This window comes from Argiope bruennichi, chromosome 5, assembly GCF_947563725.1.
Source record: "Argiope bruennichi chromosome 5, qqArgBrue1.1, whole genome shotgun sequence".
NCBI classification, from domain to species: domain Eukaryota; kingdom Metazoa; phylum Arthropoda; class Arachnida; order Araneae; family Araneidae; genus Argiope; species Argiope bruennichi.
In genome coordinates, this window is record NC_079155.1 from 129,809,308 (window position 1) to 129,832,501 (window position 23,194).

Consider the following 23,194-nt stretch of genomic DNA (forward strand, 5'->3'; position numbering starts at 1 on the left):
ACAGTCCCGAGATAGTAATTTAGGTTTCTACTAGTATTCCTCAATATAAAGAAAAAAATTTTTTTTTCACAAACATGACAAAGCATGATCAAAATGTGAAATTCAAATTCAAGTGCAATTCTTTAGAAATACTAAGTTTATGCTAACATTTCTATTGTATGAATATTTTTTCAGTGACTCCGTATATTAAACAGAAAAATTCCCGTTTTGTTTAATAAACATTTCTCAATTGACGGCATAGAAGACTTTCTACAAGTAATAAAATATAAAATTATACGAATTATTATTATTATTTCACAAAGGCACTTGCATCCCAGTATATTTCATCAAGTAAAATATCAAAGAAAGTAAATATATTCGCTGAAGTTCAAAAATAAAATGCTTGGTTATGTTATGAATGTAAAATTTGAATGAGTTCGCCTTCACGAGTATTAGTTTTGTTTGATCGTTTGAAGTTTTCTCTCTCTTATTGCAAATAAAAATCATTGCGGCTGTGTATCTGTGTATATTCCACATCTCTTCCTAAGCGACCGGACTCATTTCAAACACACTTTGTGTATTTATTCTTTAAGGCAAGAGAAAGAATACTGTTAACATCTCAAAGTACGAAAGATAATTACATATTCAATAAAATTAACTGAAAATTAATTTAAAAATTAACTGAAATTTTACCGTTTTTATCCAGTAAATTTGGAGCAAATATTTTATTAGAACTATTTTAATATCATCTTACAATTAAAACTTTAACCTTTTCAATTACATCAATTTTTTTGTATCATTTTTTCCTCAATTTTTATCAGCTCTTTTTACATTTAACGCATACTATTTTCAAATACCATAATAGTAAGTGTCTAATCGACTCTGAATTTGTGAATTTCTTGTTTTATGTTTTTGGAATTTTCTTTTTCATTGGTTTAAGCAGTAAATAGTTATTTAACGTTGCATGGAACTGTTATATCCTTCGTTTTAACGCAGTTACAAATGAACCGAAGCCCAAGGGCAGTCAATCAAATGATGTGGTATAATAAAAAGATCCTGTATATTGTAATAATGTAAGCAAAATTACTTTTTATACTAAAATATTATAGTGGAAAGTATTTAGATTACGAGCAGCGCTGGGTATACAATTTGTTTTTGTTTTTTTCTAAAATATATTCCCCATTGGCAATATAGAATTGATTTCGAATTCTCATCGATATGTGGATAAAATCTGCTTTAATAAAAATTCTAGTTTTCTTTTTAAACTAATTGAAAAACACGAAAAATAGAATACCTTTATTGAAAAATCTATACCATATCCCATTATAATAAATAAAAAATTAACGCTAATTTTTCTATCTTCTTTATTTTTGGAAAGTTATAAAGTTTATAAAGTTACCGTTTATAAAGTTACCTTTGCTTTTCAGACATAATTACCTATTACAGTATGTTTTTTTTTTTGTTAAAATGTTATCATCTATGATAATATTTTACAAACAACTTGATTAATATGATTCTTTCAATTAATAATGGGTTATAAGAATGATTTGTCGAACACTGATGCACTTTTCCGTCTCAAAAAGTTCTTCAAAATGTTAATTCAAGGCAGGTTGTCCAAGGACAAACGCACCCGCAGAGTGGAACACAGAGTTACATATCTAAACGATAAGCGCAATTTTATTTAGCATTTGAATATGACGTCCCGTAAACGGATTCGATTTAGTAGTCTTTACGCTTTTCGTAATCGAAGCAATCTGAAGTTCATTTCGATGTAATAGCAACAAATTATGAAAATGCGCATTTTTTAGAGGGCTAAAACATTAAAACAAAATTGTAAAATTCTTAAACTGCCGATAGGTTATTCTGTGAATGAGTTACGATTTTATTTACGTTTATAATACTCTTTAACTCGTTAAAAAAGCAAAATACTATGTTCAGAAAGCTTTTCGCAAATAATGCAAGACTCATCTCTTAGATTTTCCGACTTTTAATAATAAAAGGAAAAAGACATTTGTGTTGAAACGCTTCAGTGTTCTGAATATGAATGAGTTTGAAGCAACAACAGGTGGAAATATTTTATCACTTTTCTCGATGATAACATCCTAACCAGCATAAAGGCAAGCGCACTTTGCATTGTTTCTTTGTTAACAGTACTTTTTGCCTTACACATTTGAGATATTTTTGACACATTAATAAAAGAAATTATTAAATTAACAAAACGAATTAACTGATTTAAAATATGTTTTAAAATTATTTTTATCTTCATAGTCTTTCTTCATAAATTATTATAAATATTCTGGAACATTAAGATTTTTTTTTCTCAATTTTATTGTCAGTTGATGCCATTCATATGAAGACAAAATTGAACAAAAAAAAGATCAAATGATAAACTTTTATATTTGAAAATATTAAAATATTTTATTGTTATCGGATTCATATTCATAGTTTCAGAACTCTAGTTCATCAGGAAGTTAATGAAAAATCGGCAGGGAAATTCTATTTTATTCACAAATATGAAATGTGTTAAATAAAATTATGTCAAAGTTGGAACTTTTTTTTGGAAGAATGTTAAAATATTTAGTCTGTTTAAGTAATACATGTTTTTTAAAAGTTAAAATGGGTGGATATTTTAAATAACTTAGTTATTTTTAATCATTTGATTTTTGGTTATTATGAAAACAAAACTGCTCTTGATTGAATTGAAAGAGATACGGGCTTAAATGAAAAAAAAAATATGTTCGATTTTTTGTTTTTTGTTATTTGTAGGAAAACTGTATCATCTCCGGAATAAAGGATAATTGTCCTCATATTTTAAAAAATGTCCTCATTATCAAATGTTAAGCAAAGTGAAGCAAAAACACATTTGTTGAAAATGATGTTTTAAAAGAAAACGTTTTCACTTTTCTTCCAAAATATATTTCGATTGAAGATGGAAAGTCTAAATTAGATAATGAGCCAATGTTATGGATCATTTTTGAAGCCCATTGCACTTTTTAGAGCCTTTAATTTTCTTTTATTCCAATTTAATTGCATTAAATATTATTGTAGTGATTGGATTTTGAAGCGTTAGGAAATAAACGTTCATAGATGGCGCTAGACCACTAGCGCGAGTGTAATTCAAAGAGTGATGTCATTCGTGTGTTGGCTCTTGGAGGAGAAGGAGTTACTGAGCAGAGTAACTCGAACGAATCTGCAATAAATCTGTTAAGTTTTCTATTTGCCTATTTATTGAAAGCACTCACGAACCAGCCACGACAATTATTATTACACACCTATGGAATGACATTAATTAGCTTGAAAACGACTTACGAACAAGCAAGTTCATACTGGTGCTAGAGATTATTTTAACCTTCTCATATATGAAATATATAAAGAGAAAATATTGTGACCATAAAAAAATAGAATTCGAATTCTGATGAATCCTCATGTGCTGGATTTTCCTGAGTCCGAAAAATGCATTTTTGGAATTATGTCACCCTGTAAAACTTTTTCAGTTATACAAATGAAATTTGGTGTATGATCTTCATATTACATTTAGCAATTTTGAGTGAATTCAAAAGAAGTCTGTCTAATCGGCTGCCCGAGTACAAGTGAATGCGATAAGTGTAAAGAGTGGAGCTGGATAGACAAAATTTCGTACACAGGTTCAGCTTCAAAAGCGTAGGTCAATATCAGATTTATAAGAACTTTGTCTAGTAATTGGTCGGTTCTCGGATTTGTATATTCGCTTACCTTGAAACGCAATAATTCGGAAAAGCAATCTTTTTAGCGAAATGAAATTTGCCATGTAAACTAAACATGTTTACTAAATTTGTAGTTCTTTGTCAAATTTTGATTACAATCGACGGTAAAAAAGTGTCCATAATACATGCTCTTTTTTCTTCCCCATTTTAAGAAGAACGAAATGCTCATACGTGAAACTTGGAATATGAAAATCTGAGCTCCCACGGCCTTCTTTAAGGTCCACAGTTTTTATGCAGGGATTTGGGGTGAATACGTTCATTAAGGAGCATACGAGAAAATTACAAGCAGACCACTCTTGCTTTAAGAAAATTTTAATTGTAATAGTAATTAAAAAATAATTCTTGACATCTGTTTTTGCACTATTCTTGTTATCAAGGTTGCGCAATTTGAAAAAATACTCTCATGCTTGTAATACTTCTGCTTTGTTCGAAAAAAGTAAGGAAAACATAATTTCATCAAATAATTATTCAAAATTTACTGAAAAAATATTGCCGTAGTAATAATATAATAATTTACAGCTGTCGATACATAAATGACCGAGAAGTTTAAAATTATATGACTCTTCGAGCATAAACATTTTGATAATTCGTAGTCTCTGCCATTTTTTAAAAAATCTTTTTGTTTTCGCATTATTCTGCAGAAATACCCTACTGAGGGACATAACTTAAGAGTTTTTTCTTTACTTTTAAACTCCTGGTATTGTTCTCACTCTCGAATGTCCAGCTGAAACAATTTAATAAATCAAATCACGTTCTCAACCATTCCTTGAATTTATTCAAAGGAATGTCGCCTGTGTTTATGCGTAGTTTAGTTTCATAACTAACAGCAAACTATTCTTCAACAATCGAATGCTTTGTTGCTCACGTGATATCTGTCAAAGACGCCATTATAGGTTTTCTTTGAAATGAATTTTGTATCGTACGAGAGGAAAAGGGCCATTACATCACAACGAAGCATATGATAGCGTGCAGTTAGATTACCTTAAATTTATAACATGACGTCTAAGAAGCTGACCATATTCTAATATCTTAGTTTAATTACATTAACGTACCCACGGCCCTCTAAATTTTGAAAAGCGTTCAGATGACGAGGGAATCTGTATTTAATTTTGGACTAAATACTTCGAAAGGAAATCTATCTATCTGTCCGTATGTGTGCATTTTCATATGATTTGATAACCACTCTAACATCAAAGAAAAGGTTATTGTTCTTTTCCTATAATATAAAATTAGAAAAACGAATTTCATCAATCCAGAAATAGTTTTTTTAATCCAGAAATTTATTAATACTAGAAAATGATTTTATCTTTATCTCTACATATGCATTTTACTTTATCTTTACACTTCATAATTGCTTAATTTTTAACCGTAATTGTCTATATAATTAAAAAATGGAATATAGAAAGAAGCAGAAACAATTGTAAAAAAAAAAAAAAATGTTTTTAGTGACACTTTTCAATAAAGCTGGTTAAAAATTAATAACTTCTTAATTAAAATTCTTTTTCGTAATAATAATGTTCATCAAGTCAAAAATGCAATAATAATTTTATTAATGAAAATTAATTAGAAAAGCTATAATTTGTTAAGTAGAAACCCTTAATACAATTTAATTCTAGGAATTTCATTTCCCTACGGTAATGATGAACAAGGCACAAATGCTAATAAATGATCTCTTGCTTGACAAAAGCGTTAATTAGCAAGAAAAAGCACCACTATGTAACAGAAACGAAAAAAAGTACAATACATGCGTTTCTTCAGCAATAAATGAACTAGGAAAAAGAAGCAATCGCGAAAGTGTCCAGCAAAAGCAAGACATCGTTAGATTAGTTTAATAAGGTTTTAATGAACAAAACTGTTCTATTTGACTTAGCAGAAGCTGCTCTCTATAGGGAATCAACTGCTGGTCAAAATGTGAATGAGTAAGAATGATCATTCTAGCTGCATCAAAAAAGCTATTTCACATCGATATGATTCCAAATGCATGAAAAACCACATAATCTGTATTAAATCTACAAATAAAATCACATGATCTGTATTTGTTTTGTCATTATAATTATTATTAGTGAGTTCTTAGTTTGGAAACATTTAGCTCGGATAAATGATAAAATAAATATGCGAGAGAGAGTGGATTAGTTCATTACTATTCTTCTGCAGATACCCAAAGGTCTGTGTTCAAAGGATATTCGTCCTGTGAATACAAAAACCATATTAAAAACTGATATGTTACAATTTCCAACAATCGAATTCTTTGTAAAAAAAATTAACGAAAGCAACTTTTACGCTTTATTTTATATCCCGAAAATGCACATAAGTCATAAAATTTCATAAAGTTCAATTCATAAACTGATATGAATGAAAGGTTAAATTTAAAAACCAGCCGGAGCAGAATCCCCGGCACTTTCTCACATAAAGGAGAATTTGTGTTTTGCTCTCGTGTTTTTCCTCACCGATTTCAACCAAAATTTGACACAAAACTGCAATTGAAGTCACAAAATCTCATATCATATGCAATATATTTAAGTCGGTAAGTTTTTGAGTTATCATCTTTCCATGCTTTGGAAAGTACAGACCGATAGACACTCCACCTCTTGTTGATTTTGACTCAAAACTTGACAGATATTCTGCGTACTGAATTTCATTTAACTAGCTCTCTTCGTTTTGTAGTTACCATGTTCATTTATATTCGAACAGCCGGACAGAATATTTCTTCGGAATAGAATTTAATCAGAATTTGATAGAAATTTACAAATATGCTGTAAAGACCCTACACCAAATTTCATCCATCTAATTCAAAGCGGTTTTGCCACAGACAAAAAGACATTTTCTAAAAATGTTTTTTTTTTTTTTTTTTTTTTTTCCGAACTGAGAGAGGTCTGTAATGTGAAGATTCGTCAAAATCTCGAGTTCCAAGTTTTTGAAGATTACAATACTTTCTCCATATTTCGTATAGGAGAAAATAATATTCTATTATTGGCATTCATTATAGAGAAAGCCTACTTCTATAATTTAATAATACTGAAAGAAAAATGACTATACTAAGTTGTATTATGATAGTGTTGATTGAACGTGAGAGATGATGAATTGGTGGGGGGAAGCTTTTCAGAAGAAAACTTTTGAAAATGAAATCAAATGAATCTCTAATACTGATTTCATTACAAGTGTAAAATAAAACAAAAAATAACATTCATTCGAAATCTGCCACAGCAAGTCTGAATTTAGGGATCAGTTTAGACTATATGGATGGCCTGGCCAATCCTGATTGCATAAATTGGAATGCAGACTTAAAGGAGTTTATTTAAATGATTTTAATAAAAGAAAGGACATTTTTTTTTGTTAAGAAATAATTTTAGTTCTTCGTTAAAAATGGTATATCAGATTGTCAGTTGCAGTATATACTACTTTTCCCATCTGCCTCTTTAAAAAAATCCTTATATGTCAAGTAAAAATCTCTTTTTTCATGAGCGACTATTCCAAAATGAAAATATCGATCCTCATTTTGCTTCACTCGACAAATGCTTTGGCGTACTTTCGTCACAGTGGCGCCATTCCATGTGGGGTTGGCGAAGTCCCAATCTTCGAACTGTCAAACGCCATTCAGTCTTTCAAGTGCGTGGGTTGGAGGCTTTTTACCCCTGCTATGTTTTTTCACCGAGCAGCTCCTGAGATCGCGTTTTTCCAGATGAACTTTGAATTCTTTTAATGACCGATTACTTAATCTTGTCGAAGAAATTCAGAGAAAACGCCATGCAGCTTTCATTTGTCTTTTTGCCATCGGAGTATCTGTTCCATATGGTAATCTACAGTCCAAGACTGAATAGGACTACAGTGTGAATAGTCGCCTTTCTTCAACAGCCTTTGGAAGATAATTTTTGACAGCTATTGGATTCATTTTTTTTTTTGTTAATTTGTGGTTAATATATTCATTGCTTGACATTATGGCTGAGGACAGAGATACAGGTATGTATTATTTTTTGCTATAATGCTTCGTATCAGAGTATATTTTCTCGGCAACATATTGTTTTGTCTCAAGCATTTTTGAAACAAGAGATTACATAGAAAATATTATAAATGATATTTATTTAATGTAATCATGAATTCTAATAGGAAGATTATCAATATAAGTTCGTGAAATTTACACTCAATAATCTAATTTAAAATATCCATATTTAGGGTAAAATGTGTGGAAAAAAATGTGTTCGGAGGGAAATCTTCTTACTTTAATATAAAATTATAATTTTAATAAAGACACTTACTTTGTTGAAAAGGAATTAAATTCCTGTAAAGCATATGCGATCATTCTTAACCCCCGGTGCACAATGTTAGATTTAAGGGGTGAACTTTATATTTTATTTATAAATGTTCCCTTTTGTCATTGAATTATGAATATATAAATCACATTCTCTTTCCTTGTATACAAAGGCAAATTGCGCTTCGAGATTTTCAGCTATCTTCGTTTTTAAAAAATCGGAATTCGAAAAAAAAAAAAAAAAAAAAAAAAGAAAGAAAGAAAGAAAAATTCTTGATCGGAATTATGCTCATTACAATTTTATTAAAAAGCGAAAATAAGCGATATTTATTATATGGTTTTGTGCATCGGAACTCTGAATAAGTATTAAATTTTGGGCCAAATGTGTAAGGTTACTTGACATTCTATTTAATTTCAAAACAACATGGTGAGAAAAATAAACAATATGATATGTATTGATATGTACAGACGAATTGAAATTATTAAAAATATTTTCTAACTATTTATTTTAAATGAATTTCAAAAAAATCTGCCCACATAATGTTTTTTTTTGATAAATCTTATAGATAACTTGCAAATAAAAAATTGGATAATTGCAAAAAAGTCGCATTTATCCAATTTCAGAAACTGAACGCTGTGATCCCAAGTGCTCGAGAAACAATGGGAGATTCATTTGTGAATTGATCATCAAGAACTTGTAATTTTATCACACCAACAAGACTCTGATACCAGTCCTTTGTCGATTAATCGAATCACTTTAAATTCACTCTCTACTTTTTTCTTTTATTTCTTTTTTTCATATTTTAACTAGGCTTTAGTGTTTAGTATGCATTATTAAATTTAAACAATGTATTATTACAAAGCAAGACTATTCTTCTGTAATATTATTGTTAAGTCGTTTTTTACTCATTCAGCTATCATGCCTGGGAGTTAAAGACCTTCAGATCAAGCACTCCGACCAACCTCCCACAAATCGGCAAACCAACTTTCTAACTTTCTGCATATTGATGAAATATTTTTGAATGCTATAACTTATAAACGAAATTTCATTTATAGTTTTTGTTACCGAAAGTGTAACTGTGTGTTAAATGAATGTCTTAATCAGTGCTTACCTTTTTTCATTATAATCGAGGGGAGATTACCCTCGTTGGTTAAAACTGTTTTTAGATACTCTATAAGCGGTTTCCTCAAAAACATACAATCCTTCCGAAAAATCTCTCACTGAGGCTTCTGTTAGATTTTTCAAAATTTGCAAATATAAGCAGGCAAACAATTTATCCTGATTTTAAAAATATTTAATCAAATCTGTATCATAATTTGTTTATCCCTTGAGCTTCATTCTCCCTATTTAATTATCCCTAAAGGTTCTTTTTTTTCTAGTTTCCGAGTTTTGGGTGGTCGAGAAATTTTTCAGACGGATATGGATTTGCAATTGAAAAAAAAAAATTACTAAATTGTGATATTAAAAAGATTAAGAAATTCTGATCATTAATAGCACTGTTATACTAAACTCTACTAATAAATAAATATAAATAGAAATCAACAATTTGTTATATAGCTCTAATAATAAATAAATAAATAACAATAGATTAAATTATTTTATAATTAAAGTTTTTACTTTCTCACTAATGAAGCATACTGAGAGAAAATTATTTAATCGACAAAGAATTAGATCTCAAAATTTCGTCGAGTCCATTGCACTTCAGATCTTTCTCAGTTGAAAATACACATTTTTGAAATTATGTAAGTCTGAGAAAGCGATATTTCAAAACGCTGCAAGACTGCGGATGAAATTTGGTGAATTGACATTATACCAATACTGTAGATCTGCTTCAAGGTTTGGACGAAATTCATCAAATTCAAATATAATTTTTTTAGTCGTGGCTGCAGAAAGAGACGGTACTTTCGAATTTTAATCTTCGCTTTTATTCCATCCCGGGAGGCATAATTTATGTACAAGAAGCGATGACGGATTAGCATCCGTTCATAGTGCGGCACAAGAGCAGAAGAGAGTAAACGAGGCAAGAGAGAGAAAATATTTTTCCCAGTGTTTATTTAGTGTGCCATTTTTGGAATCATTTAATCAATGAAGAAAATGATTTCTAAAAATCCAAATTACATACTCGACATTCTGTTTTAATTCTCTGTATTGTGTAGATGTAACAGAAAGTAAAGAGGGGGGGGTGCACCTTCTGCTCAAAAGTTGATTTTTCTCAATTTGGTTTTGATAATTTTCATGTTCCTTGCTCATTGTACTCCTCTTTACAAGAAAAACTCCAGTGGTTGAGAATCGTTTCTTTAAGATACGTTTTCTGAAACAGGCGCAACAACTCTGAGCAGGTGACACAGAAAAATAATAAAATCGCGGAAGCTGACGCGTTTCCTTTCCCCATTCAAGTCTTCAACCTCTGTGTGTAAAAACAAAAAACAGACGAACAAAAAAAAGAACGAAAGAAAAAGAAAGAAATCATTTCAGTTGCTTTCATTCAAATTTGCTAAATAATTACATAGTTACCAATAGCAATTATATTGATTGCAGATGATGTTAAATCTTTAAACAAACGATAGAAAATGTAAGTACGAAATAGGAAGCACAAGGTGTGATTTCCTTAACACCCCTTTACTAACAACAGTACATGAAATTCAGGTTCGCATAAAGAATGTTTCACTCCTTTTAAACGGCTTGGTGAAATGATCGACTTCATTGGCCTTGTCTATGTCACCAACAAATGTCACATTGGGCAATTATTTCGTACCTAAATAAAACTTTAAGGTTCTTCCTATTTTGTATTAACATTTTTTCCTCATATCATTGTTTAAAGATTAGTTATTACAATGACAGATTTTTTTTTCTTTTCGTAGGGCCTAATAATTTTTTTCCTGTCATTGTTTTTAAGCAAATCATAATTAATTAGAAGTAAATTATTTTCAATTATCTTAAATTTTAAATGACGCTTCTAACTTAATTATAATTATTTAATAGCTAACATTTTTATTTACTTTTTTTGATTGGGGATGAAAATATTTTTCATTAGAAAAAGAACACGAATGTAAAAAGTTTCTGCGTCTCTTCCCCAGAAGTTATATGAAGATGGCAGAATAAGGAATAATACTATATGTAGTTGATATTTTAATAGGATATCAATTACATGTATAATTGTAGTTTATATTATATAGTAGATATAATAATAAAGCTACATTTTTATTTCAGGTGAATAGCTTCTCGTTCGTAGGGACGAAGACTTTTTTAATTGGTTTTACCTTTTAAGATGAACTACAAGTTTCAAAATTTATACACTTTGACATTGGGGGTGATAAAAAATTATTTTAATATTTTCAGAACTCTTTTATCATATAATCCATTTGACTGTGATTCTATATTGGCGATGCCATCTTGTAGTTCATTTGTTAAAATGCTGATGTGAAGACTCTGCAATGTTTATAAGAAGAAGTTAATAAATTCAAGGCGAAACAGACGAAAATAAATATTTTTTAAAAAATGCAAAGCGTATGAAAGAAAACAAATAACTGATACCATTTTATTAAATCTAGGAACGTCAGTAAATGTTCGGATTTTTTTTTTTAACAAAGACAAAAAATAAAAAGAAAAAAGAAGAAAACTTTAAATTTTGTCGAACAGAGCAATGAACTTTTATCGAAAGTGAAAATAGAAAGATACATTCAAATACGTGTACCAAAATTGTGAAAAAAAAAAGTACAACTTTACATAAACAGTTATAGGGAATCAAAAGATTTCTCTATTTACGAAAGTCTTGAATTTGTTTTGAGAATAAAAATAAAATTAGACATTAAATATAATTTGGTTACAATTGTCAGATCAAAAGGCGAAAATCGGGTATAGATAATTGAATTACTTTACAGGTCGAAGCATTTAATTTCCCTTAAATTATCAGTAACAATGAGCTTTTTTTCTCTTAAAATGAATCCTATCAGACTGTTTCGTACACTTCTAATCTATTAACAAGAAGCAACTATTACATCGGCTGGAATGGTCCCCTCGAAACTTTCTCAGTGATGCATGCTCACAATGCTCATAATGCAAATTCTCTAATAAAAGCGTTATTTCCCTGCCACTCTTGTAATTGTTGATCTATCGATGGTCGTAAACGCCATAAATGCCGAGATTTATATTTCCAGAGTTCTGCACATGAGAACTTTGTATTTCTTTGTACAGCAAAGAAAATCGAATATGCATTTTGGTCGCATCTCCCCTACCGACTGAAAATAAAATTTGACGCAGAATTAAATTTTTTAATTTTAAGATCGCACGTCAAATTTCATCTATTTAAATCGTTGCATTTTTGAATAATTGTATTTGCATGCATGTGAAAGTACAGACAGACAGTCAACCCTTCGACGAATTTGATTCAGATTTCAGCAAACACATCTGCACTGTAAGTGCTAAAATTCGGTATCCAATTTCATTCATTTCCTTGCGTGCGAAAGTACAAACCGACGGATGGTCTGCCTCTTGACGAATTCGGTTCAAAATTTGATACGAATTTACAACTTGTCTGCTAAAGTTTGTGTAAAATTGTAATTGCCTAGTTTCTTGCATTTTATTTTTCTCACTTTTTCTTATATTCGAAAAGCCTGGCGGATAGACTTTCTTTTTTTTATTATTCTCAGCAACAGCAGATAGAAAACAACTTTCTGTCCAATATCATATAAATTAATTTCTCATTACGCAAAAACATGTCAACGATCAAACTGTAAAAAGAAAGTTCGATAATGTTTTAAGAAAAAGTTTACATGACTGTTTGTTACAGCTCCTTGCGCATGCTCTCGAATTCAGTGGAATCCGCCATTTAACAACTCACAACATATTGTCTTAAGCTGGTGCAATCTATGTGCTATGTGCTATAAGCAATGCTATGTGCAATCCTAATAATGAATACTCCAAATGTCATCAATCTATTTCATCTCGCTGTAGAGTTATTGTGTTCACATACAAATAAATGAACATACAGATTTATTAATTTCATCTACACTTAAACGCAGATCGACAGTTTCGGTATGAAAATCCATTCCGTTTGTTTGCTTGGTTCAGTTTTAGAGTTATTACAATTCACAGCGAGCCATTCAGACATCATTTCAAAAATGATTATTCTTTAGTCATAGTCAAGACAAGTGGAAATGCATCAAAATAGGAAGATCTTTGAAGATCACAATGCATTGTGTTTGAATATTTCTGTAAACGAAATTAAAAAAAGAAAACTCAAAAATAAACTGTTTGTTTGTTTCTTATGGCACTTGCCACTGACAAGCCCGCTGTTACAAAGACAGCGATTTAAGCCTGAGGGGGAACGCCTCTTATTTTTTATAGCAGCGCCAACTAGGGCCAAGAGTACGACTTTGCTACTCACGCATCACTCATTCGCTTGCACAACCCCTTTTTACAGGATGGCACATTCACACATCCCACAGATAGAACAACAGAAGAACAACCATGCCCAAACCGGGACTCGAACCCGGGACGCCCAGATCACGGGGAAGACGCGCTACCCCTATGCCAGGACGCCGGCAAAATAAACTGTAAAACGACTATAATAAAACGAGGAGCTTTGTTATAACTTTTCTTTTCTCAAATACCTGCGCTTTGTTGGATGACTCATCTTTCAGAGACGCGTAAAAGATGTCTGTCACATAAAAATGAAATTTTCCAGAGGATAATAAAATAAAAAAGGAAAGTTTCTCTTGGAAGTTTAAAACAGTGCTTTGTAGTTTTTCAATCAGGTAATAATAAAATAAACAAATAAGATTGAAGTTTGGGATTAAGATTGTGAAAACAATCTGTAGGAAACAGGAAAAAAAAATAAAAGGAGTATGTTTTTAAAATAATATTATAAAAATATATAATTTTTCAAAAAGACTCGCTTATTAGTGTGGTAAAAAACAGTCAATATTTTTTTTTTAAAAATTATGGCCGTTGAAACATATCCATACAGGTGTAAAGTGATAATAGAAATTATCTACACTAAACAAATATTTTTTACATTTATAATATGTTTCATTTTCTTAGAATCATTTAACCTTCAGAATGTCATTTTTTTATTGTATGTATTAATGCTTAAATTATTTATAATCCTGCTTTTATTGCAACACATGATTTTACGATTTTATTTCGATGTCTGTTCTTTTTGGGGGGAAAGTGTTTTCGCCCATTTTAGTGCAATAATAAAAGCGTGTTTTTAAAGGATCATTTATTCTTCTTGGTCTTGAATATAATTCATAATCCATTGTTATATTTATTGTACAATCTTAATATTTTTTAAAAAGTTCATTATGAAATGACAACGGGTAATGGCATAATGTATACACATAATGTCGGATTTTCCAGATTAGAACAGCTCAAATACTTATAACATTTAGTCATTTTGAATAATCGATTGATGAATTATAAGCAATTCAAAAATTAAACTTCTAATGGTAAATGAAAATTTTCATTTTTCTGTATATTTCAAGATAAAAGAGATCTTTGACAATAATTCTTAATTTACATTAAAATACTTAATTGACGAAAGTTATGCGTTTTTAAAAATAGCGGAATAATTTTGATTTATTTTTATGGAAAAACTTTATTTTTAAATTCACAAATTGAAAAATTTTGAATAGAGACTCAAAAAAAAAAAAAAAAAAAAAAAAAGGTTTGATGCCATTCAAAGGAGCATCTCATAAGTAAACTGGATTACTACCCTCCGTGGTAATTAAACAGTGGAGGCTGAAAATCAGAGCGGCATCGCCGTCTTGCTAAGCTCCCTCCCCCCCTGAATAAGCCCGCCTCGTCTTCAGTTGTAACCGAGTCAGCAGAAAAAGTTTCAGACGCTTGCTTTTAGAACTCTTTCGCGTGCTTATTTTTACAATAAAACGTAATGACTGATAATTTCAATGCAACTTCAATTTTTCGATTTAAAATATTCTTCCAAATTAAGAAAAGGACAATGTTAAATTTGAAAATGCATGTGTAGATAGTTGGTCACACCGCTTTTAACGTATGCCTCCGCTACTATCATTTTTCTAAATGAAAGTTATAAAATATTTGATTCTGTTTTATCCTTTCTTATAAAATTCAAATAGGAAAATTAAAATCAGACGGCGGAAATTTTATATAGTATATATTGAATGCCCCGGAATTCATATGATGCCCTTTTAGGAGATGATAAATATACTGAATTTACAATATTTTTCATAGTTCCAGGCAGTTGAGAGTAGTTTGAACAGTATATGTTTAGACTTAAGTATATATTTAGGAAGGCAGTATTGTTTGAACTTAAACAATTTTAGTCAATAGGACACCAATATAGGCAATCTATCAACCAATACGTATTCATTTCCTAAGGGTTAAAGCTTCAGAAAGTTTTCTATCTATTCCAAAATGAAATATGTAAGAAATAAATTCGCAGTCTTAAACAAATTATCATCCGTGTTTTTTTTCCAAGTGGAAAAATAATGAAAATTCGAATTTTATTTTTTTTATTTCCTGGTTTTTTTTTTAATTTGTATTTCGATTCTTTTCATGATCATATTAGTTGAATTCTTGAAGTCAATGCGAAAAATAAATGGAGCAAATTTATTCGGTTAACTTTTCTTTTAAGATAATAATGCAAATAGCATTATTAAAATGTAATATTTTCTAAAAATAGTTAACTATTAGAAAGAAATAAGTAGGGTAAATATTTACAATTTTCAATAAAGGTTTATGTCATTTTAAAATCTTAAATATATCGATTAAAGATTCTACTTTGTTAATTGAACGGGATATAGCAGAAAGTTTATTATGAAGGGAAATGATCTCTTAGTAATTGTTGGAAAGTTAAAAGCATTTTTTTGTTAAACTTATTTCTCTAGAATAGTAGTAATTTTCAATGATTATGTTTCCTTTGCAGGGGTTTTATCCACGGCTAAAAAAACTGCCAATGCCATTAAAGAATTTGGATCTAGACTGACACGGAAAAAATTCGTCGATACAGATGTCATGGAGACCAACCTTCGTCGCTGTCTCAATACGGCAGATATTACAATGTTGGCAATCGGGCACATGATAGGCTCCGGCGTGTACGTCCTTACAGCAACTGTTGCCAAGAATATGGCAGGACCTGCCATTGTGTTAGCCTTCCTCTTCAGTGGATTTGCTTCCTTTCTGGCTGCCCTGTGTTATGCAGAATTAGGAGTGCGCTATCCAAGATCGGGATCTGCCTACTCTTACACATACCTTGCTCTGGGAGAACTCTGGGCCTTCTTGGTAGGTTGGAATGTAGCTCTGGAGCATGTGATTGGAGCAGCCGCTATATCAAGAGCCTGCAGTGCTTATATAGATTCTTTGGCTGGAGGAGTCATTAGCAATGCCACTGAAAATGCCATGGGTGCCATTCACGTACCCTTTATAGCAGAACGTCTAGATTTCCTGGCTTTCGGGATATTGATTCTTTTCACTGTCTGCCTTTCATTTGGGGTGAGAATGACATCACATCTTAATAATGTTTTCTCAGTCGCCAATTTGGTCGTCATCGTGACCATCATATGTGTGGGTGCTTATTTCGCAGATACTTCCAATTGGACCAATCCAGCAACAGGTGGTTTTATGCCTTTTGGCTGGTCAGGCGTCTTAGCAGCTTCCGCATCTTGCTTCTATGCGTATGTAGGTTTTGACTCAATTGCATCTTCCGGAGAAGAGGCAAGAGATCCACAAAAATCCATACCAAGGGCCACCATGATTTCTATGGGAATCGCCACTACGACTTACGTAGCGGTAGCTACTGTTCTTACACTCATGGTCAATTATCAGGATATTCACGATGATTCGGGACTGCCAGATGCTCTAGCAGCACATGGAGCCCACTGGGCGAAAATTGTTGTGATCGTTGGCGCTGTTAGCGGAATGGCAACTGGAATTATTGGCAGTCTATTTGCACTTACCAGAGTAATTTATGTTATGGCTGATGATGGCCTGCTGTTTGCATTTTGCTCTAATGTGAATACAAAGACGAAAATCCCATTAGGGGCCATGTACATTTTCGCTTCTTTGTCAGCTCTTATGACACTAACTTTGGATATCAATACCCTAGTGGAAGTTATGTCCATCGGAACTTTGTTCGCCTACTTAGTAGTCAGTGCTTCGGTCATCATCTTGAGGTATAGACCCAACTTGTGTCCCAAGGATGACAGCCAAGAATTGTCCTCCATCGGCAGCAGCACTGAAAAAATAGAAGATATTGGTGCTGGAGAATTTAAGGCACGTTTTCAGATGTTGAGGACCTATTTGGATTGGTGGCCTGGTCGTCTAGTTACAATGAGCGTTCTCTGTTTCGTCATTTTTACCTTCCTGACTTGTGGATTCGTGACAGGATGTTCTTCAAGCATCGCAAATGGATCATGGTGGAGTATCATCATTCTAGTGGTGCTGCTGTTTTGCACCATCTCATGCTTCGTCATCATTACACTACATCAGCAATCCACTGCTCCTCTCCGATATAAGGTGAGAGATAGTTTTTTTAGTTTAGATAGTTTAGTTTTAAACAAATTATTTAGATTATTGCATTTATACCGAAAATAACTTTATGAAATAAGCTGCAAGAACGTTACATTAGCGTTATAAATAAGAAAGTCATTGGTAATAAATTTTTAATAAAATATTTTTGTTTTTGTCCCGAGGGTGGGGCAGCTCTAGTGCGCGAATGATAAGGATTCGCATAAGAAGTTTCTCTGAATAAAAAGAGGCTGACAGTTCTCCGGAGTTAGTAGGTGTACCCTTGATAGGAAAGATCGGCAAATAAGTTCATAGGACTTATTGCCAATTAATTCTTGGGAAATAATAGCCCTTAGGACATTCTTTTTACTTCCTATGTTCCATTCCTTATGTGGAATTCTAGATTATCAATAAAATTACCTGCACACGCCATGACAGGACAAAATATTCGTTTATGATTAATCATCTGATTGAAAAGTTTATAAAATTTCCGATAAAACTATTTCTAAAGTCAAAGTGTTGTTAAAATACTTTTTCTCAAACTAGAAATATAAAATTTAAAATCAAATACGATTTACTCGTATATAAATTAATAGAATTATATGCGATGAAAAGGAACTGCTAGACCATTTATTAAATTGCTTTATTTAATTGAACTGGAACGATTATTTTTGATTCATGTTGTAGATACTTCAGTCATATTTATATTTTAAGGTAGGTAAATAAATTAATAAATCGATTTTTTTCTCGAAAATATGGAATTTTTTTACTTAATATTTTTAATGTTCGAACAAGTTTTTTTTAAAAATAAAACAGTTTGAATTTTTTTCCCCAAGTCCATTTTTTGGGAAGTTACACTGATTTTCATATTTTAATTTGTATATGATTTCATGCAATTTTACATCTTCAAATGCTATTTTTTCGAATTTTTATTTTGTATAAAATATTCTTCAGAAAAACTTTATTAATTAACATTTAATGAACTTTTTGTTCAAATTTGGTATAAAAATTTCTCGATATGTTCTGCAGTTCTTGAATTCGATAGTAAATAATCTATTCATGTAAAAACATTCAATAGTTGTTTTAATAATACTTCACCTTGCGAAAGGAAATGAAAATTTCATAGTACTCATTTGTCGAACCCTAATATTTAAAGAATGAATCGAAATACAATTTTATTTTAGTTTAGGAACTAAATAATATATTTCTTAAGTTATCTGCCAAGTTTTAAGCAAATCATTTGATGAACCTCTAAAACAAAATATTTTATATATAACTTTTTTTAGCCTAAGTACCTCTTTTTCAATTTAAAAAAAAAAAAAAAAAAACTTCTGTCATTTAACTGGTCATTTTGGTTTCATAGATGATTTTTTAATTTTTTTATGCAAAAAAATTTAAAATATAACTATTTTAGAGTATTTTTCAAAAACATTCACCCCGAACGTAGTCACTCACGTATCTAAAGTTACATATCTTCTCCTTCCAGTCAGTCTCAATAAATTCATAAAATATGAATTATATCTTATTTACTTCTTCATAAACAATTGCTTTAAAATGCAAAAATTTACTCGATTTTATTTTGTTTGGCTAGATTTTATTTATTCCATATATACATTTCAAAATCCATCATGTATTGTGCCAGCACACGAGAGAGTCGAAGTGGAAGGGGGGAGGGCCACTTCCCTTGTTGAATCAAGATTGAGAGAGAAAAAAGAGAGAGAGTGTATCATTTCCTTGTCGAATATGCATCGGACATAAATTTGGAAAGCCTTTGTTTCATTTTGGAAATCTTGCTGCTATATCACAATGTTACGAAAAAAAGAAACCATTGCATTTTGATGAAGCAGCTGAAGCTTTTAGAAATGTGTGGCATGCTATTTCTTTCCATGCTAGCTACATGGCCATAACTTGGGTCCTAATAGCTGATCATATACAAAAGTTTGGGGGCTGATGTAGCATAATAATCCATAATAAGTTTTGCATCCTTTTTTTTTTTTTGCACATTTTACATCAACATCTTGATATATAATGACATAACATGGAATTATCTATTCAACAGCTGATATGAAGTCATTGAGCGATTGTAAGAGTGTTTTTTTCTCACTGTAGGTGCCCCTGGTTCCTCTGATTCCTGCTTTAAGTATAGTTGTGAATGCCGTCCTCATCGTCAACCTACAGGCAGCCACCTGGCTCAGGCTGCTCATATGGGTGGCTGTTGGTAAGTGAATGCTCTCTTTTGGTTGGATAAGCTATAGTGAATAAAGTTGCACTCATTTGGTAAAATCCTTTGCCAAGTATTTTTTGTATCATCGCAGATATAGTGATATATAGTTGACAAATCACTCAGAAACTTATAGATGATATTGAAATGTATTTTAGCTGAAAAGTATTCTGTTAATGAAAATACATCCTAATGGCAGCCTTAAATTTTCCCCTAGGCATTTAATAATTTTCAATTTATCATACGCGTTGAAAAAGCTATCATTAGCAAATTTCGTTCTCAAGGCATCTCGAATTTCATGTGTCAAACCTCTCAAAGTAAAAAAAATAAAAATAAAATAAGATCGATTTGTGAGCACACAATAAGCTACACAGATAAAATTTTTCTTCCATTTAATTCATCTATTTCTATCAAATTTTGAAAGAAAGAAAGCTGGAAAGCAGTCTGTTTATGTCCATGTGAGCATGACGACTCAAAGACACAAATAGCAAGAAGAATGAAATTAAGAATATTCGTTCATATAGCAATTTATAATTAGTATCTGTATCTTTTAGATATTTGGAATTTGTATCTTCAACTAGTAGAAAAAAAAGGTTAAAAATCCGCACTCAGTTTTCTTTATTGTACTATTTTGTACAAAACAAGCCATTTTGTATAGTAAATAAATAAGTTCCATGCCAGTCATTCAATTAATAGGAATTTTATGGACACAGATGGCTTCTATATTTATCTCTTTCATTATTTTCTTCTGAGATAGCTACAAGAACATAGCGGTTAAACAGATAGGAAACGGGTGCTTTTTGGTGCGCATAGAAGTGGGGGTCGAGATGTAGTTATCTCCCTGAAATATAGTACGTTTCGTGTGTAATGTTTAGGACTGTAAAAGAAATCGATTATTTTATTCAAGACCTCTTCTCTTTGACCCATGTCTGATAAAGTTCAATCACTTTATGTAAAGATTCCCCTTATGCAATTAAATCCTCTGGGATTTTTGGGCTACTTGGTCTCATGCGCATGAATAGATGGATGAGGAGATAAACTAACCTTTAATGTCCTATTCAGATGGGGAAAAAATGAAATGAGTACTTCATTCTTTATCCTTGTTTCTATAATTTAAGTGCAACTATCATAAAACAAATTTCCTTTTTTGACTTATTCCGTTTCGAACTATCGTAATTACGTATAACTCACAGGCATAATTCCAAAATTTAGTTTTTAAATTCAGTTTAACTTTGAGCTTAGATTTTTGAAATCTAAAATGCAAAGATTTATCAAAATCTCAAGCTGTTGTCTTTTCGTCGACAACAGCTCTTTCACATTGTATTCTTCGTACATGAGAAAGGAAACGGGAATGAGCAAAAAGAGGAAAAGGGAGAATATTCCTCAAATTAAAAGTGACTCATATATTTTATTGCTTGAAGAGAAACAAAATCCTTTTGATAAAATAAGTGTGTAATAATAGAATAAATTTACGCACAAACTCGCTAAGAACTTGCAAATATGTCTTAAAGAACGATTCACTAGAGTTACTGGATGAAAATATTGCCTCTACAATATAATAATACTATGCATTAATAAGATTTTATTTAAATTTTCTCTTTATCATTATAACTGACCAACAGCAATTGACCATATTCCTTTACAAACTGAAAAACACACAATAAGGTTTTGGATTATATTATTCGCACCGATTTATCACAATTTTTTAAATAAATATATTGCCTTGAAATAAATACCTTCAATAATGTATATCTTGTTAATGAACATGTATCATTATAATCATAAAATATTATTCTCGAATCTGAGCGAATTATTTCTCATTTCTACGACTTATCTTCATTATTCACGATTTCAAATATTTATGGAACATGAACTGAAGAGATACTGCTGAATGGAGGAAGCGCGCACATATCGGTGGCAGGCATGTATTAGCGTTTGAATTTCAAAATTTTAAACAATATTTTCATTTTTCCAGGTTTGTCAATGTATCTATCGTACGGCTTAGGCCACAGCAAATTGGATGCCACTTCACCCAAATCCACTCTCCTGAAACCGGGAGCTTCACAACTTCCCACCTGGGGATCTTTGGAACGAGAACCTTCTTTTGACGCAGCCCATAAGACAGAACATTCTACGGACAAGGGAAAACATCCAATCCAATCCTCACTGTCTAAAGAGTTTTTGGTTGATAATGTGGATACATCGCCATGAACCAAACACGCACTGTAAGTTCATTGAAATCCGCTGCAGATGGCTGCCGCATGTTAATTGTATGGGATAAAAACTGGCCTCATCTGTGACGTTTTGCAATTTGGTGTCTCCAAGCTCTTGTTGCATGATTGTTGTTCTTGATAAATCTGTGAAAAATGGAAGGCACAATGAAAATAAATGACTATTATTAATTCTATATATCCTGCAAGATTGGTGTCTACTATATATTGCCACATTATGACCGCCATTCTTAATAAATCTGTATAAAATGAAGGATATAGAGAAAAAGAGCCAAATGTGATTATTATTAATTCCATGTATCCTGCAGAATTGGTGTTTCCTTTGTGTTGTCACATGATTGCAACTATTCTTGATAAATCTGTATAAAATGAAGGGCACAGAGAAAAAGAGCTGAATGTGATTGTCACTTATTCTATATGCCCTATGGATTTGGTGTCTCCTTTATGTTACCACATTATGACTGCCATTCTTGATATATTTGCTTAAAATGAAGGTCACAGAGAAAAGAGCTAAATATTATTAATTCTTTGTGCCCTGGGGATTTTGATATATCCATGATTTTACTATATGACTAATGTCTTGAAAACTTATGTAAAATGAAAGGCGCAAAGAAAGAGAGTTAAATGTGATGATTGTTAAGCTGTTCCTGTACTTATTGTTAGCTTTGAGTATGAATATTTTAAGTATGTAAACGATGTATTAAACATTGTGCTGTATTTACGTGTATAAATATGTGTTAGAAGTCATTAAAAATGCATGCAGCTATGGAGAGCTAAAATGTTCTTGCGGTAATCTCCTGATAAGAATAAATGTTCAATATTTAAATGTTGAATTATATTAAAAGTTACAATAAAGGAATATTTTTTTGTTTGTCTCAAGTTGCCATATAAGCACATTCAGATAAATATTTATTTCCACTGATTTTTTTTCATAGAAGAAACGCTAAAAAAATCTCAATAATCATTTTGATGTTACATGCGATTAATAAAAAAAAATCTATTTTCCTTCGTGTTAAAAACGAGAATTTATGCAATTTGATTGAAATAAATAGATAAATTAATCTATATTAAATAAAAAAACATCACACCAGAAAAGTTTACATCTTATTATGTGACACAATGTAACATGACGTAATTTTTTCAAGCACTGTGCCAATTTTTTTCAACAATTTCTTTTGTTTCCTTTTTCTACGTATCCTTTTACTTCATTAACAAGTTATGAAATATAATCTTATTTTTCGTTTCGTAATAGTAAATATTCAACGACCAGAATCCTATTAATAAATA

The 23,194-nt window shown here is 31.1% G+C and overlaps 1 protein-coding gene across 1 annotated transcript; it reads left to right on the forward strand.

Moving 5' to 3' along the window:
• Window positions 1–7,327: 7,327 nt before the first annotated feature.
• Window positions 7,328–22,757, forward strand: LOC129968769 (cationic amino acid transporter 4-like). The gene is made up of 4 exons (XM_056083003.1): window positions 7,328–7,679; window positions 15,876–17,464; window positions 19,565–19,673; window positions 21,652–22,757. Exons 1-4 carry the CDS (start codon window positions 7,658–7,660, stop codon window positions 21,885–21,887), a joined length of 1,956 nt encoding a protein of 651 aa, XP_055938978.1. The 5' UTR covers window positions 7,328–7,657; the 3' UTR covers window positions 21,888–22,757.
• The last annotated feature ends 437 nt before the right edge of the window (window positions 22,758–23,194 follow it).